Consider the following 16491-nt stretch of genomic DNA (forward strand, 5'->3'; position numbering starts at 1 on the left):
CATCCATGGGGTACATTTTATTTATAGAGATGCTGATTAACTCAAGAAGAAAAAAGCACCCATCAAAACACAGCTATGTTAAGTAGGAACCACAACCCTGCATTCCTCCTTTTGCCATTACCTTTGCTCATTTACACAAACTGCTCAGTACCATGACAGTGAATACATCACTTTAAAACTAAAAATGACTTTGAGCAAACTTGGTATGAGTACACTAACTAAGGAAAGGGATTGGTTTAGACTTGGTGGCATTAGTGCTCCTCACCTGTGCTGATCAAAGAAGAATTAGATCAGTCGCAGACTTTTGTTATTGAAATTCTTCAGTCTGGGTCCAGCAGTGTCCATGTCCCAGGACAAGCTCTTACCCATCCCCTGCCCATTCACTTTATCCATTTTCAATTCTGTTGCAGGAAGGTCCAATGACCAGAGGTCAAGGTGTGGTCGTACAGTTTCTGCCAGCCTCGTCATCCCAGTGGGTGCCCCGGCTGCAGCCTTAAACTGCCCCCTCAGCACATGCTCAGATTGCTCCCCCAGAGGTGGACCCAATCCTACACATTCTATTGGGTCCTGACTCAAGGCCCTAAGGGTTTATCAAAACATCTGGCCCAGTTATTGAGCTACCCCAAATTATGTTTTCCCCTGGGTCACTTCCTACCAGTCTGGAGCTCCTCAGTTTCGGGCAAGACGGCCACTGGTTTAGGAGGATAATCCTTGGTGTCTCAGCCTCCTGTTCAATCTCTTTTAGCTCCCAAAGAATGGAGAATCCAAATCCTAGAGCAACCTTCACAAAGTTGCTGCCACTTCTGACACAGCTCTCAGCATCAGCCTTGCTTCCTGGTGCAGCAAACAGCACCTTCCCCTTCTCGGGCCAACCAGGGTCCTTTTAAACCATCCCTCTGCTCGGAGCATGCCCTGCACCTGTTGACGGGTGGAGTCATCCTTGCCCAGTATTGCTCTACTCCCAGCCCTGGTTCATTGTGGGGCCTGTAGACCCCATCACAAAGACCAATCACTCATTCATTGTTTTGAGCAGAAATTGTTTTTAGTTTTAATTTATGACTGACATAGCACTGTGATAGGACTTGTTCTACTAGTGACATCAGTGTCATTTCAATGCCAGAATCTCAGAAACTGCTATGAAATGTGACACTTCTGCTTTGATCTGATGTGCTTGCACTCTCTCTCTAGCTACATCAAGCCCTAGTTGGCTCATTCAGGCTCTTTTTTATTCAAAAGCCCATCAGCACTTTTGAGTTGTCAGCTTAAATTAATTAGAACTGAAACTAGATATTTAGCATACTAACAAGTACCCTTGAGTGCTCTTTCATAGTAACTAATCATGCAATGCATTCTATTGTGTTAGTGATTATCAGCTGAGATGTACTGGTACTGTTTCTGTGTCATATTTATTATTGCCTAAAGTAGATTTTTGAAGCACTTTTTTATACAAGCAGTAAGAGACCCAATCAGTGCATTTTAAACTAAACCTCCTTAATTTTTGAAGTTAGATCGTATTTTTCTGATTGTCTTTACTTCCTGTTTTAGGGAGAAGACACAGCTGATGTTATTGAGGACTGCTGACACATATTCAGCCTAATTCATCCAGAGAGTCTGCAACTTGATCAGTCCTGGGAATGAGACCAGGAGTGGGAATGAGACCAGGAGTGGGAATGAGAAAGAAAATTGGAGGACAGCACCTGCAGGAAGCAAAGGCAGGCGCTCCCCCTAAGACTGGAGCTTCCTTCAGGGTCCTGAATGCAGTAATCATCCCACTTGCTCTCCTGGTCTTACTACCTATCTCACTCACAGGATTGCTTACCCTGAAGATGGGTGAAAAAGTCTGAGAGTGGCAGATAGTGCTACAGGTGTAGGGAACAAGGAGAAGTAAATAGATGATGGAAGCTAACATGGAAAATCTCAAGTCCTTGAGCTTGGATCCAACACAGCCACTGAGAACTTTAATCTACTGTCTCTTCACCTGCTGGAGTCCTAGACCTCATCCCTGGCTCACAGCTAAGGGTGACTCCTGACATCAAAAGCAGTATCCCTTTCTTCCAAGCTCTCAGGGTGAACTGTGTGCATCTCCTGCACAGCTGCTCTCTGTCATGACAGACCCACTGCTTGGAAGTTGCCCAAGGTTATGCACAGAGCATCACTGAAAGAAGGAAGAAAAAATAGTAAGAGAACATGAAGGATAGGGATGTTGGTTTTTTTCTTTAAACCAAGTCTGGTTATTTACTTCAGCTAATATTACTATTTTGAAGCCATTTAAACAGTTTTCTGCTGTTCTCATCTTAACTTAGACATGTAAACATTTTGGGGCAGAGACATGGGTGAAGTCATGGCCTCACTGAAATCAATGGCAAAACTCCCATTTACTTCTATCGAGTCTGGATTTCACCCTCCATCTTCATTGACTTTGTAAAGTATCATGTACATATATGGCACTGTATAAGTAACAAATACATAAATAAATAACAGTTATAAATAAAAACAACAGACAATACTAGTAACCAGACAGGAGAAGCAACACAGCTGTTGCACTATTAACATGTCAGGGTCATGGTCTATGGAAATATACAAACTGAGCAGGAGTCTCAAGTTAAGCCAATAAAACCCTCTGGAATTTCAGGTTTATTTACAGTTATTTCCATTCCCTGTATGCAGCGTATCAGACTTTCAAAACCCAAACAAGTACACAGGGCAGCTCTCACGTCTCCAGCTGATCTAGTTTGCATATTCTTATCTATTCACAGGGTCCCTAAAAATAGGGGTGCTTCTCTCGAGGGCTCAGTCTACTGAACCAAGCAGTGCCAATGTCAAGGGCAAACAGGAGGCTTCACGTTTTCCCTCAGGCACCTTTAGCTTAGGGATGTGTGTGAGAGGTACAGACTGCCAAGTTACGTGCTCTGGTACCTTCCCAGCATGCCTGCCTTGGCAGTTCCTTTGCCATTATGTCCCTTTCCTGTCTCCAAAATGGAAAGGAGAAACATCACCCTCAATTAGCCACGAAAACCCCACCTTCCCCCCCCATTCACTTCAGACCCTCGAGAACGCAATAGTCCTTCACAATCCTGCAGTTTATAAATGTTTCCTCTATTCATTGGGAGCACCTATGTTATACTGATGTTTATAAAGTTAGAACGTTTGAAGAAACTGTGTCCTGAGTGCGATGGGAATTTTCTCAACTACTGTTAATGCAAGTCTGAAAGTGCTCCATAAGCCACACTTACTCCCACCTACAAATACAAAAAGATACAATCCTAGTCTCATTGACTTCAATGACAACTCTCCCTGACTTCAATAGAGCCAGGATTTCATCCATCATGACTAATCGTGGACAGGTTTGTGTCTACCTGAAACTTTAAGGCCTGATTTTCAGTGACTTGGCTTCTGTTTTGGGAGGCATGGAACAACAATTTTGCACCCACAACTTGTGCCTGCAATAGAATGTGGTCTCAAATACTAATAATTAGAAGCCTATTATACTTCTACCTAGAATTCATTGCCAGCAAAACAAAAAACAAAAAAAAACCCCCAAAAAAACAAAAACAAAAAAAACACCCCACTCAAGTAGGCAATGATTTTGGAATGCAAAATTTTACTCAAAAAAAACAGGTTGGTTGAAACCCAACAGAACATAAGGCCCTAAAAAACATGACAATTGATTAATTTTGTAGTTTTCAAACATATTATGTATTGTGCATGTTTTGCATATGAAACATGCAAAAAATATATAAAACATTTCTTTTGAACAAGACCAGTAAAAAAGGGCAAGGTGTGATGAGAATATTAATGTGAACATTTGCCTGCGTACTTTATCTCAAACAGAAAATACCAAGGTTTAAACAATCCTAGTCATAAATTTAAAAAACCCTCTCTCTGAACAGAGATTGAAAGTAATTTGAATAGCAAATTAATTAAATTAGCCGCCTGTACTTCATAAAGCATGAAAATCAAGCAAGCAAATGATCAGAATGAAAGGAGAATTCTCAAGGTCCATTTGTAATTAGGAACCATTTCACTTTCAGTTATTCTCAAATGGATGTGAGGTTACTCAGACTACAAGCCATCCTTTACTCTTTTAGACTTCATCTCTGAAGGCCACAGAGAAAACAGGATTTTCAAATCAAGATAGAAATCCCAAATGTAGTTGGTCTGACAGCTACAGTATTACAAAATAGAATTACTATTTTAAAGCCTCCAGCACTGGCAGACCTCTAATGTCAGCTATATAAAACCCACACTGATAGCAATCATTGCAAGGTTAATCTCCAAGAATTAGGACAGGACAGTCAGTATTAGTATGTCAGTTTCAGCTAGGTTCCATTTGAATCTGTTATAGCCCTTACTATCTTACACCCAATCATATAAAAAGATTGATAGATAAGATTTTTTCCAATCAAAACACATTAAAAAAGTAATAAGCCCCATATATTTAAATTTTTGGCGTATGAACCTTAAAGAATGTGTGAAAATAAACATCATTTTGATATGTCATTTGAAGTGACACAATAGAGGCTCTGATGCAAGCTCTCTAATTTTCACATTCAGAGACACTGAAGTCAATGGGAAAATTCCTGTGGAATTCAACCAGAGCAATGCAAGGGCCTAGGACTTTTACTATAAGCACTTGTGTTACAATATATACACATTGTCCCACCTGCTTAGTGTATGAAAACAGCTTCCTCCATATTCCAGTGAAGTGTTTAGTGTAATAGTCAATCACTTAGATCCAGAATATTGTTTTATGAATCAGCAGGAAAGTAGCTACAGAAATATGGATACATAGATCTTAGTTTTAAAACTATCACTTAAGCTAAGAAGATTTCCTATCAACTATTTAAAAATTAATTTTTAAAAACTCACAAATATTAATGGAGGGGAAAAAGTATTTTCCCCCATGTGACAGGGTATATCAGATCCTCTGAGGCCCCCTGCTAGAGGCCTGGTGGCCCTGCCACACCCCGCCCCAGAAAAGGGCAGTGGAGAGGGTCCTCTAAGCTGCCTAGAGTAGCTGTGTGGGACACAGCCAACCAGGGCCCAGAAGGTCAGTATAAAAATAACTACAGGGCCAGAGTAAGTTCCAGTTCCTTGCTAGAGCTGGAGTATCATGGATGGTGTGTGGCTGGCTGAGGGAGCTGCAGGACCTCCAACCAGGAACTGCTGCCAGAAACCAGGGAGAGCAAGAAGGATCTCTGAGCTGGTTGAGGGGACTTGATCAGGACAAGGTCCTGAGGTAAAGGTGAAGATGGCGCAGTACCATAGGGAAGTGACCCAGGGAATTAGAGGAGCAGTGCAACTTAGATAAAGGGACACAGTGGACAGCTGCTATCTACAGGGTCCCTGGGCTGAGATCCGGAGTAGTGGGAGGTCCCAGATTCCCCCCAATGCCCTTTAGCCACTGGAGGAAGTGGCCTGGACATTGAGGCATTGCAGAGGGGGAACTGAACTACAGCGGTCCAACCGGAGAGCTGCAGCCAGAAAGGCCCTAAGAGGGCGAAGACTGTCACCAGGGAGGGAGCCATGGGGTACTGCTCTATCCCGGAGCAGGGACAACTTGTGGGAGATGTTACAGAGGGCACTGAGAGACACCCTTGTTGAACTTGTACCCTGGATGGGGTTTTGCTTTCATCACACGGAGTGAGACTCAGCTGGAAGGCTGAGTCACTGAAGACACATGACAAAGGGGGTGTGCGCAGGTACATGCACTTGGCCAAGGGGATGCTCGCAAAAGGTGAGTGAACCCTGTTACACCCCATAAGAGGATGGAAGGTTTTGGTAAAAGAAATGGATCTGTGACGGATCATGGGCCTCAAACCTGCACCTGTGGGTAGCCCAGCAGTACTCAGACCAATGCTCTAGCATGCAAAGGGCCCCACCTATAAAGTTCCTGATAGAGTGAAATGTCCAGTCCCACCAATTAGCTGGTAAGCTCTACTTAAACCAGAAAGCATCACAGGAAGTTGTCTGAGAAACTAGAGAAATCCTTGGCTGGTTGCTATTACAGACCCTGCGTACTTGCCAGACTCTGAGTCCTGCCTTTCTGCCTGTGCCTGGTTCCTGTCCTCCTTATCCCAGACCCCTATATTCCTGGTTCCTGCCACGCTCCAGCTCCCTGTTTCTGTGCCCTTCCCCAACCCCTGGCTTGGCATCTAACTCTGTCTCCAACTCTGATCTTTGATTTGGCACCTGACTCTGACCCCAGCTCTGGTCCCAGGTGCCTCATTCTAACCATTAGGCATGACCACCCACACCCAGTCCCTACAGCTTGCTCATACCACTATCAACTTCCAAGTCAGCCCACCAGAGGTTGGACCCAGTGGTATTTGCCATACCCTGCATGTGCAGTTAGATATCTGAGCATTGCTGGTGCAGAACATGCAGCTGGCCACTGAGGATCAGGCATTGTGGGAGCAAGACCATCAACGTCACATGTAAAACGCTGTGAGCCTGTCTGGCTGTGCTGTCACCTGAGCTGGGACCTGCTATCCATCTGCCAAAGTGTTCTGATGGGAGCCACTCCAAATTTCGAGGCTTCATGAAACCATGCTGGCCCTTGTTTTTGCTTCAACCACAAATGTACGCTCCTGGCCATACCAAGTTAGGCTTGGTAGTCAGCCTGCTGACAGGGGAGGTGTTTAACTGGGTCTCTCTCCTGTTGGAGGCCAACAGTCCAGTTCTATCTAACTAGGATGCCATGCCTTCTAGGGGGCAATATCCACAGTCTTCAATGACCCCAACCACGCCCCCCCACTGAAACTCCACAGGGGTTGGGCACAGACACCTTCTACACAGCTCACTTCCAGCAGCTCGGATTGGACATGGAATGGAATGAGGGGGCCCAGTTATGTCAGTTTCGATGGAGCTTGCAGGACAAGGTTAAGGATGAACTTGAGACCCTAGCGTGTCTGGACATCTTCACAGATCTTGTTATCCATATTGACAATCACCTACATAATCGACAGGAAGAAATGAGAGGGGTGTCACAACTGCTTCACCAGCTGCAGACAGACCTGACCCACCAGCATTTCGCCCCTGGAGAGAGAGCATGCTGGCAAAGCCTTAATACATGTTACTACTATGGGGAACCGGGCCACGCTATCTCCAGTTGCCCCCAAGGAACCCAGGAAACAGTCCAGGGCTGGTGAAGGGGGGCTAGCCTGGGCATCCCAACAGAGTATCCCCCTAAAACCCAAACTGAGGTCCCCATGGAAGCACACGCTGGCTCCCGTTGACTGGTACTGCACCTGCAAGTACCAGTCAAGTTATGAATCCTGGAGCCTCTCCAACCACTCCCTCTGCGACTCTCATGCAGTAGACACCTTTAACAATGCAGAAGCAGCCTAGACACTACAGATTCCTCTGTGGCCCAAGACCATTCCAGACCTGGTAGAGACCATCGACGAGCCGCTGTTATCCTCCACACCAGTGGCCGCAGGAACTGTTCCTCTCAAAGTAACTAACCAAGGGCATCAAATGACCCTACAGTTCAGTGCCAGCCATTCCCTGCACTTCCCTCTGATCCTGGGTAACCTGTGGTTGTCCCGCCACAACCCCCTTAACAGCTGGTGCAAACTAAAAATTGAATTTCTCTCAGAATTCTGCCCCCAGCACTGCTTGCCCCCAAAGGTCACACGGGGTAGCTGGCCCAGCAGAGATGCTGGCTAATTCTGGTCCTTCACTTCATCCAAATACAGTGACTACAAATGTCTTTGAAAAAAAAAAAACACAAACACCTTGCCCCTGCACAGGGACTATGACTGCCCAATCGAGCTATAACCAGGGGTCAACACTCCGTTTGAGTGGATATATGCCATGTCAGAGCCCAAACCAGCCAAGCTGCGTACCTACTTTCAGGAGAACCTAGCCCAGGACTTTATTCATAAATTCTCTTTGCCTGTGGAGGCGCCAGTCTTCCTTGTTATAAAAGGATGGAAGCCTCTGACTACATGTGGACTATCGGACCCTACATCAGGGCACTAACAGAAACAGAGACCCATTATCACTAATCTCTGAGCCAATGGATCACATGAGCACCATCTGAGTATCCACAAAACTAGACCTCCAGAGGGCATACAACTTAGTACACGTTAGAGCTGGAGACAATGGAAGACAGCCTTTTATGTTATGGTCACTTCATATATCTCATGATGCCATTTGGTTTGATGAATGTACCCACAACATTCCAGCAATTTATTAATGAGGTATTCTAGGACATTCTGGGCCAATACATGGTAGCAAAACTGGATGATGTACTTATTCAGACAGTGCCGAACAAAATATGCACATCCGTTCCATCCTGAAGCAGCTATGCCAACAAGGCCTCTATGCTAAGCTAGAAAAATGTGCCTTTGATCAGTTCTCCATAGGATGAACCCGAGGAATTTTATCTCCTGCCAGTATCGAAATGGACCTGTGCAAGGTAAACGCAGTCCTTGAGTAGGTGGCGTCATGGAACGTTTGCAAACTAAGTCTTCTGAGGTTTGCAAACTTCTATCGGTAGTTCATCCCAAAGTTCTCGGAGCAGATTGCCCCTTTTGCTGCTATGCTCTGCAAAACCACCAAGTTCCTCTGCTCTCCCTAGGCATATCAGGCCTTCAAGAATTAAAACTGACATTTTCCACCATTCCCATATTGGTCCACCCCAACACCTCACACATCGTTATCACTGAAGTGGAGACTTCCAGCTGGGAAATCAGAGTGCTATCCCCAAAGCATAGTGCTCAACAACTGCTACATTTGTGTGCCTTCTCTTCCAGGAAAAACACACCTGAAGAACAAATTAAGACCACCTTGTTGCCACTGCCTAGAAGCGTCCCAGTATCCTGTCCAGGTATATACCAATAAGAACCTTGAATATCTGTGTAAGGCCAAGGCCCTTAACCAGCAACAACTTCAATGGGCCTTATTCTTTTTGCTCTTTGGTTTCACAATCTCCTGTCATCCAGGAACCAAAAATAGCAAAGCTAATGCTTTGTCCAGGAAGGGTGAATATTACATTGGCCTAAAGGACTCTAAACCTAAGGACTAAAAATGTTTGTATCCTCAAGCCTCATAACTTTCTGACTGTGGCTCCCTGCCAAGATCTGTTCATTATACAATCAGCCTCAGAACACAAGATCCCTGTAGTCAAACAGAAGCCATAAGTAGGGAACCCCAATGTCCAAGATGGGGTAACTTACATAAAAGGCATATGTTCCTCCCCGGGCTTCCAAGAATAACAACCCTACAAGTATGTCATGACCTCTCCCCCTTCCCCCGTGGCAGGACATTTTGGCTCCTTTAAAACTCAGTCCCTCGTCTCTTCTGGTGGCCTCAAGTGCAGGCTACAGTTCAGGCTTACATGGCCTCTTGCAAAGTATGTGCCCGCTCCAAGGAGTCACGCAATAAATCCCTTGGACTCCTGCATTCCCTTTAGACTCCATCAGGCCCTTGGACAGTCATCACCTTAGATTTTGTAGAAGAACTACCTAAGTCCAATGGGTTCACAAACTACCCTCATCTCAAGAAACTCCCTGGCACTGGGTGGAGAAAGTTGTCGTCCACTATGGCCTTCCAGAGTAAATAGTTTCTGACTGTGGTGCACAATTTATCTACTGCTTTTGGAAAGAAGCTTTCCGGATGTTTGGCATCTGCTTCTGCCTCTTCTCCTTTGCCCTCAGACAAACTGTCAAGAGGAGAGAACCAAGATGATCCTGGAGTGCTATCTTCGATGCTTCATAAACTTCCACCAGAACAATTGATTCTTGCTTCTATATCAGGCAGACTTTGTATACAATAACTCATAACATGCATCTACACAGCAAAGCCCTTTTCTCTTGAACTATGGGTTCCACCTTGGTTTTCCCTGGAGCTACCCACCACTTCCCACAACCACCAACCCTGGACTGGATATAACAGATGCATTGAACCCAAGACGACTTGAAAGTTTACTTGGAGGATGCCAAGAAGAGCTACAAACCATATGTAGACTACCGACGACAGGAGGGGCCGGCCCTTTCAGTAGGCCAGAAGGCATGGCTCTCAACAAAAAACCTACATGTCAAGAGGCCATCTATGAATTGATGTTCCTTGGCTCCTACTGAGTTTGCTGGCAAATTAGCCCAATCACTTTTGAATTCTATTCACCCCGTTCTCTCTGCATATACCCAGTTATTGATATATCACTCCTGAAGTCCTGCATTCAGGACCCATTCCCCTCACCGCTCCCACCCACCACCACCCTGCTGTTACATGTTCAAGACCATGATGAGTATATTGTCCATGAAATCCTTGATGCCAGAATCAGATGGGATAGACTCTGGTATTTTGTGAACTGGGAAGGCTACAGTCCTTAAGAATGCTCCTGGGAACTGGCAGAGAATGTCCATGTTGCTGACCTGGTAAATGCCTTCCATGAAAGCCACCCTGAAAAACCTAGCCCACTACTTCCCTGAGGGGGAGGTGATGTGAGGGATCATGGGCCTCAAACCCAGGCCCACAGTTCCCCAGGCAGTGCTCAGACCATGGCCACCACTCAGCAGCTCACATGAATGGCTGAAGGGGGCCAGCAGAGCTCTAGCTTGCAAATGGCCCCATCCACGAAGCTCCTCATTTGGGGAGATGTCCAGCCCCACCACTTAGCTGAGAAGCTGTACTTAAACCAGAAAGAGTCACAGAAAGTTGGCTGAACAACTAGAGGATTTCTTGGCTGGCTGCTACTATGGACCTTTCCTGACTCCAGAGCCCTGGCTTCCTGCCTCCCACTCTGTTCCTGGTTCCTGTCCTCCTTATCCCAGACCCGTCTGTTCAGCTTTCCTGCCTCGCTCCAGGTCACTGTTCCTGTTCCCTACCTCTGCTTCTGCCTCTGGCTCTAATCTTTGATGTGGCACCTGACCCTGAATGCGATCCCAGGCTCCTGATTCTAACCATTAGGCATGACCACCCATGCCCCAGTCCCTACAGGATCCTGAATTCAATGGAAGTTTTGCCATAACCTTCAGTGGGAGAAAGAAAGTCCTAAGTTACCACTAATCAATGAATTTTGTGCCATTTATTAGCCATGAGAGAGATACTAAAAGTTTCTGAGAAAAGACAAGGACTCCTGCTTCTGTAGCTCCATGCAAATGTATTATAAATATAATAATCTCAGAACCAGTACTATTCATATCCTTATTTACTTTTTTTTTTAAGTGCTAATGAACGTGCTGATTTGCAGCTCTGTTGACTCTAGTCCTCCCTCTGTTCACCTCAGAGCGGCTACCTCACAGCCAATGGTAGTGCAGGCTTTTCCACACACCCTAATAAGCCACACCACTATTCTGGAGGGATCTCTGCTAGATGTGAAGGGGTAGTTTGTCTCTGTACCCATTCAGTTAACAGGCAATTGGATGAGACTACTGAAAATATAAACAATCAGTTCCAGTGTGGTGGTGGTTTTGTGCCATAGATATGCCTTTTGCAATAAAAGCCAAACTGCTAGGATACTGTAGTGAAGCAATGTTTAGGAGACATAACCATTACCAGACTGCCTAAAAAATACTACTGCTTCAGAAACAGAAATGAAATACTGATAATTAAATGCTATATACTTACTGGCATCATCCATAAATTCAAATTCACCCCCTAAATCAGCACTTGGTAAGTGGTACTGATCAGGATCAGTCAGGGCACTCAGCAGGATCAGCAGTACCACTGAATTGATGATCTACAGAGAGGAGAAAGGGAAAGGTCAGGATGTGTAATTTCTTAGTGAAAATACCATAGAGTGGGATATGCTAACTGCTGCAGACAGTGTTCCTACTGTGAAATGCATTTAATTGCTTTCTATAAATGCCTTCAAATGCCATTTGAATAGATTGTATAGTTTTTCTTTGTACCAGAGCCCCAAATTACAGGATAATGACAAAACCCCATCAACCCCTTTTCCATTTGCCTCCCCGTTCCTTTAAAAAAAAGGAAAGAAAGAAACAAGTCACCCCTGACAAGACCACTCCATCTACCTCACTGATCCTGTTCTTTTGGATTATAAAGCATGATAATAATCTATTTATAGTTCATTCAGTTCCTGGAATTACAATTATTTTTAAAATCCTAACTGAGATTCTTATAACTGAACAGTCTCCAGTCACAAATTACTAATCTGGATAATGATAATAAGATGGAGTTGATGAGTGATGAGATCTCTTCCTGGCAAATTGCTAGGTGGCTATAGATGTGTTTGTCCACTGAAAGAGGCTAAATGAGGCTAACATTCAAGCCGATTCGCACTGGCTGCTAAAGCAGGAGCCTTAGGAGGAGCCCAGGGCAAGGACAGATTGTAATATTTGCTGCTGCATACGCTTCTGTCCCATGTGACTTTGAGAGATCAGTTCATGTATGCTGAAGAGTTCTGTGAACAGTAACACTTAAACTAGGTGTAATAACACAAGGCCAACCTAAGCAAAGGGAGGAAGAAATGGTTGTATGCAGGGTATGAAACATGAAGTATTAGAGAACTAAAAAGACTACCAAGGGTCAGATCGTCATACCTTTACATGTGATGAACAGAGCCTTAGACACCACTTTAAAGTGAGGGGAGAAAGTGAGTAAGAGCATCACAACCTGGCCCCCAAATGAAGAGTGTAAAAAATTATAAGACAGAGAAAGCATGATTCTTTTCTACTACTAAGGAGACAAATGGTCAATGACCTACTTTTTTTAAACTTAGTTATTTTAACAATATAATGGAATTCACATATTTGCTTCATGCTCTCTCACAGAAGGGTAGAGAACAGATGATAGAAACAAATATATACCACTCAAGAGGAGAAAAAAATACAGAAGAATTTAAGATGCATGTGGTACGCTATTAAAAGTATGAAAGCATCATCCTTTTGTATGGATGTATTGAAAGATTTTTGGAATACTGTTAGAGAGCACTCTTTTCTCCATTTGGAAACATTCAGATTTCACATATGGTGGAACCCCCCTTTGTGACTCCCTAACACAGCACGGTAGGTACCAATCAATACATGGTTAATTGCCTAATCAAAAGTCTATTTAACTCAGTGAGAATCTTTCCATTGACTTCAATGAGCTTTGAACCAGGTGCAAAGATTAGATTTGGTCTGATACTGAAATTTAATATACTTGTCTAATAACGGATTTTTGCAATACCTTCCAAAAAACACGTGTGATGAGTTGGACCCCCCTTTCCAGGGTCCCACTGAATCCACCTGTTCAACCAGCCTGGGCTCCCTCACTCTGTCCTGCTGTGCACACAGAGGTAGGGACACACCCAGCTGCAGAATCACAGTCTGCAATCAGCTCTGTGTGGGAAGATTCAGCTAGGGGAATTGTCCAGAACTCTGGTGCACACACCCTCTGGAGTGTAAACCCAAAATTATATTGTCTTGTGCTATAGAGAGAGCTATACAGCATAAGCCAGTGGTTCTCAAACTATTGTACTGGTGACCCCTTTCACATAACAAGCCTTTATGTGAAACCCCCCTCTTTTAAATTAAAAACACTTCTTTACATATTTAACACCACTATAAATGCTGGAGGCAAAGTGGGGTTCGGGGTGGAGGCTGACAGCTTGCAACCTCCCCATGTAATAACATCCCGGCCCCCAGTTTGAGAACCCCTGGCATAAGCTCATGAAATTCACTCCCTCCCTCAATGTGGAGGAAGATATGCACAACTTCTCCCCCCCCCCCATTATTAATTGCACAAACTGTTTTAGAATAAATAAAAACAAGTTTATTAACTACAAAAGGTAAATTTTTTTTACTGGCTACAAATAATTTCTCACCCTAAATGTTGTTTCAAGCAGGTTGCAGAGTTTCTTGAAGGTAAACTGCACTGCCTGCAGCATAAATCTCCAGGGATTCCTTTCACAGGCTGACCTTTCTCACCAAGGCTCAGCCCCTGCTGCTGCTGCCGCCGCTGCCGCCCCCTTCCCCAAGCTTAGTTCCTTTGTTTCTTCAGGTGTTTACAGCAGTCTTCTTCTTGGGCAGGAAGGCAGTGGAGAAGAGCCCAGATTAACTCACTCCCCGGCCTTAAATAGGATTTACAGATGGTGGGAATCCTTTGTTTCCCAGTTTTGACCCCCTTCCCATGGAAAAGTATCAGCATTTCAGGATGGTATTCTGTACCAGGTAACATTATCACATGACCCTGCAGTGTCAAAGCAGCATCCCAGGAAACTTCTCAGGAAGGAGGGATATTAGTATCTTCAAAGTCCTATTGTCCTTCCTAATGGCCCTTCCAGGCTGATTGCATACTGTCTGGCGGGCATTCCCCAAGTGTACACACAGTTGTAATTGTTACACAGTCAATATTCCTAACTTCAGATACAGGAGTGGTACATCCATACAAATTGGATAATTAATTACATTCAGTAAATCATAACCTTTCCAATGATACCTCACATGACCCATCTTGCATAAAACATCAGTTATTCCATATTCATATCATAACAATATTTCTAGGAAGAATATGGGGCGTAATGTCACAACATGATCTAGTAAAAGAATAAGAGAAGATTACACCACTTCGCTGGATTGGCAAACACAAGGCTGGTAATGAGCATGTGGAGAGAAATCCTCATCCCATGAAAGCCAACAGGAATTTTGTCATTCACCTCCGTGGGGCCAGGATTTCACCCGAGGTGTTTCATACTGTCCAGCTAATGCATAGTGTAATGAACAACAAAAATACTTAGATAGCATTTTTTCCTCAAACTGCTTCACAAACATTAAGTAACTAAGCCTCACGTTACTCCTGCGAGGCATATTATCCTCATTTTAAATATGGAGAAAGAGATATAGAAAGGTTATGTGATATGTTTGAAGTCAAAGCAAGTCAGTGTTAGGAACTAGGCTTAGAACCCAAGTCTCTGACTATGAAGCCAGTGCTTTAGCGATTAGACTGCACTGCTTCTTATGAATACAGCTCTACCCAGCAACTGCTGGGAAGAAGGTAGGAAGATGGGGAGACAGGTTTAAGGGGCCAAATTCAGCCCTCTTTGCTTTTGCCTCCAAAATGCCATAGGGAGACCACTGAATATATAGACCATTCCCCTAAATCTACATCCTGCCATGGCACACTCCTTTGTGGCTCTGGATGACTTGCACAGTATGAATTAGGTGAGTTTTTGAGGAGTGGGGAACAAAAGGTGGGCTCTGCTAAGCTGCCCATCCTGCACTGGCAGAAGGGGTGGCCTTGATTTGACTCCAGCTAATTTAGAGTAATGAAACCTTTGCCCCTTAACCATATGGTTAGACAGCCAGATACTAGGATACAATTGCAATGGATACCCTAGAAATACCTTAGACTAATTAGATAGAAAGATGAGATAGAGGACAGTCAAAACAATTACAGATCTTATCAAATACACTGATGTAAGAAAGAGGTTGTACCTTCTTAACTGAAGGATCTGGCTATTGAGAGTCCTCTCGCTAAACTCGAATATACCCTTCTACAAAACCTGGGAAAACAGACAGGCATTGCAACTTATCCGAATGTAATACAGAAGTGGGAACTGTCACAGCAAAGGGAAGCAAGTCTCAGAATAAAGGTCCTATCACTAAAAATGCCGCCCCACCACCAGCCCGCTCCCATTTAAACCAGGCAGCAATTAGCTCAGTGATCTCCGCCAATATCAGACAGCTTTGTACCACACAAGGAGAAAGGTGGTGTTAGCCAGGACCAAAACACCCTATGGCCTTATAGGTCAAAACTAAAGCTTCTAAATGAAGTTGCAAAGCACCTATTTAGCTACTTACATGGCCATCATCACCATAGTATCTGAGGCCTAGATATTTAAATGGATTTATGTGTTGCTCCAGTGAGTGCCTTGGAAGCCAAGGCAAGCAACCAGAAGGCAGTGCTGATCTGAGTGCACATATACTGTGTTAGTGGTGTGAAGCAACATTAGGAACTGTATTGTGCACAGGCTGAATGGTCTGAATAGATGTAGCCCTATGTAGACCACATTACAGCAATCTACTCTCAAGGAAATGACATATAGATAACTGTAGGGAACCCACAACTTTAATAAAAAGCTTATATCCACTTACCCAGGTGCAGATGGGGAAAAACAACCCACCCCCCAAAAAATCTTGACCACTGCTGTTAGCTGGCCATCCAGATACAGCTAGAGATCCAACAGATGTGACACCCGAGTTGTGATACAGGAAAATGAACAACTGGCACACTCCCACAACCGGAGAACTAAAATAATCTCTGCCATCTCTTCCACTTGTTTCTCCTCATGCAGAAGAGGAGGAGCCGAAGAATGGAAATGTTACAAAGTGCCTTTGGGGAAGATAGCAATTTCCCCAGCATTTCCTCATAAAAAGAGAAAAGAATTGATCTTCAATCCATGCAGGGCTCCATAGGCAGGTCCACAACACCTATGGTCAACGGAATCAAAGGACAGATCTAAAAGAATCAGAACAGACATCATCTATTGCCAGAAGGAGATTATTAACTAGTGCAATCCCCCTAACATAAAAAGGCCAA

The 16491-nt window shown here is 44.2% G+C and overlaps 1 protein-coding gene across 1 annotated transcript in view; it reads right to left on the bottom strand.

Moving 5' to 3' along the window:
• The window catches only part of LAPTM4B (lysosomal protein transmembrane 4 beta), a 126608-nt gene that overhangs the window by 87550 nt on the left and 22567 nt on the right, over positions 1 to 16491 (bottom strand). The window contains exon 2 of the mRNA XM_073330500.1: positions 11578 to 11689. Coding sequence (XP_073186601.1) covers positions 11578 to 11689 — 112 coding nt within the window. The remainder of the gene's footprint in view (positions 1 to 11577; positions 11690 to 16491) is intronic.

Source organism: Lepidochelys kempii, chromosome 2 (genome assembly GCF_965140265.1).
Source record: "Lepidochelys kempii isolate rLepKem1 chromosome 2, rLepKem1.hap2, whole genome shotgun sequence".
Classification (NCBI taxonomy): Eukaryota; Metazoa; Chordata; order Testudines; family Cheloniidae; genus Lepidochelys; species Lepidochelys kempii.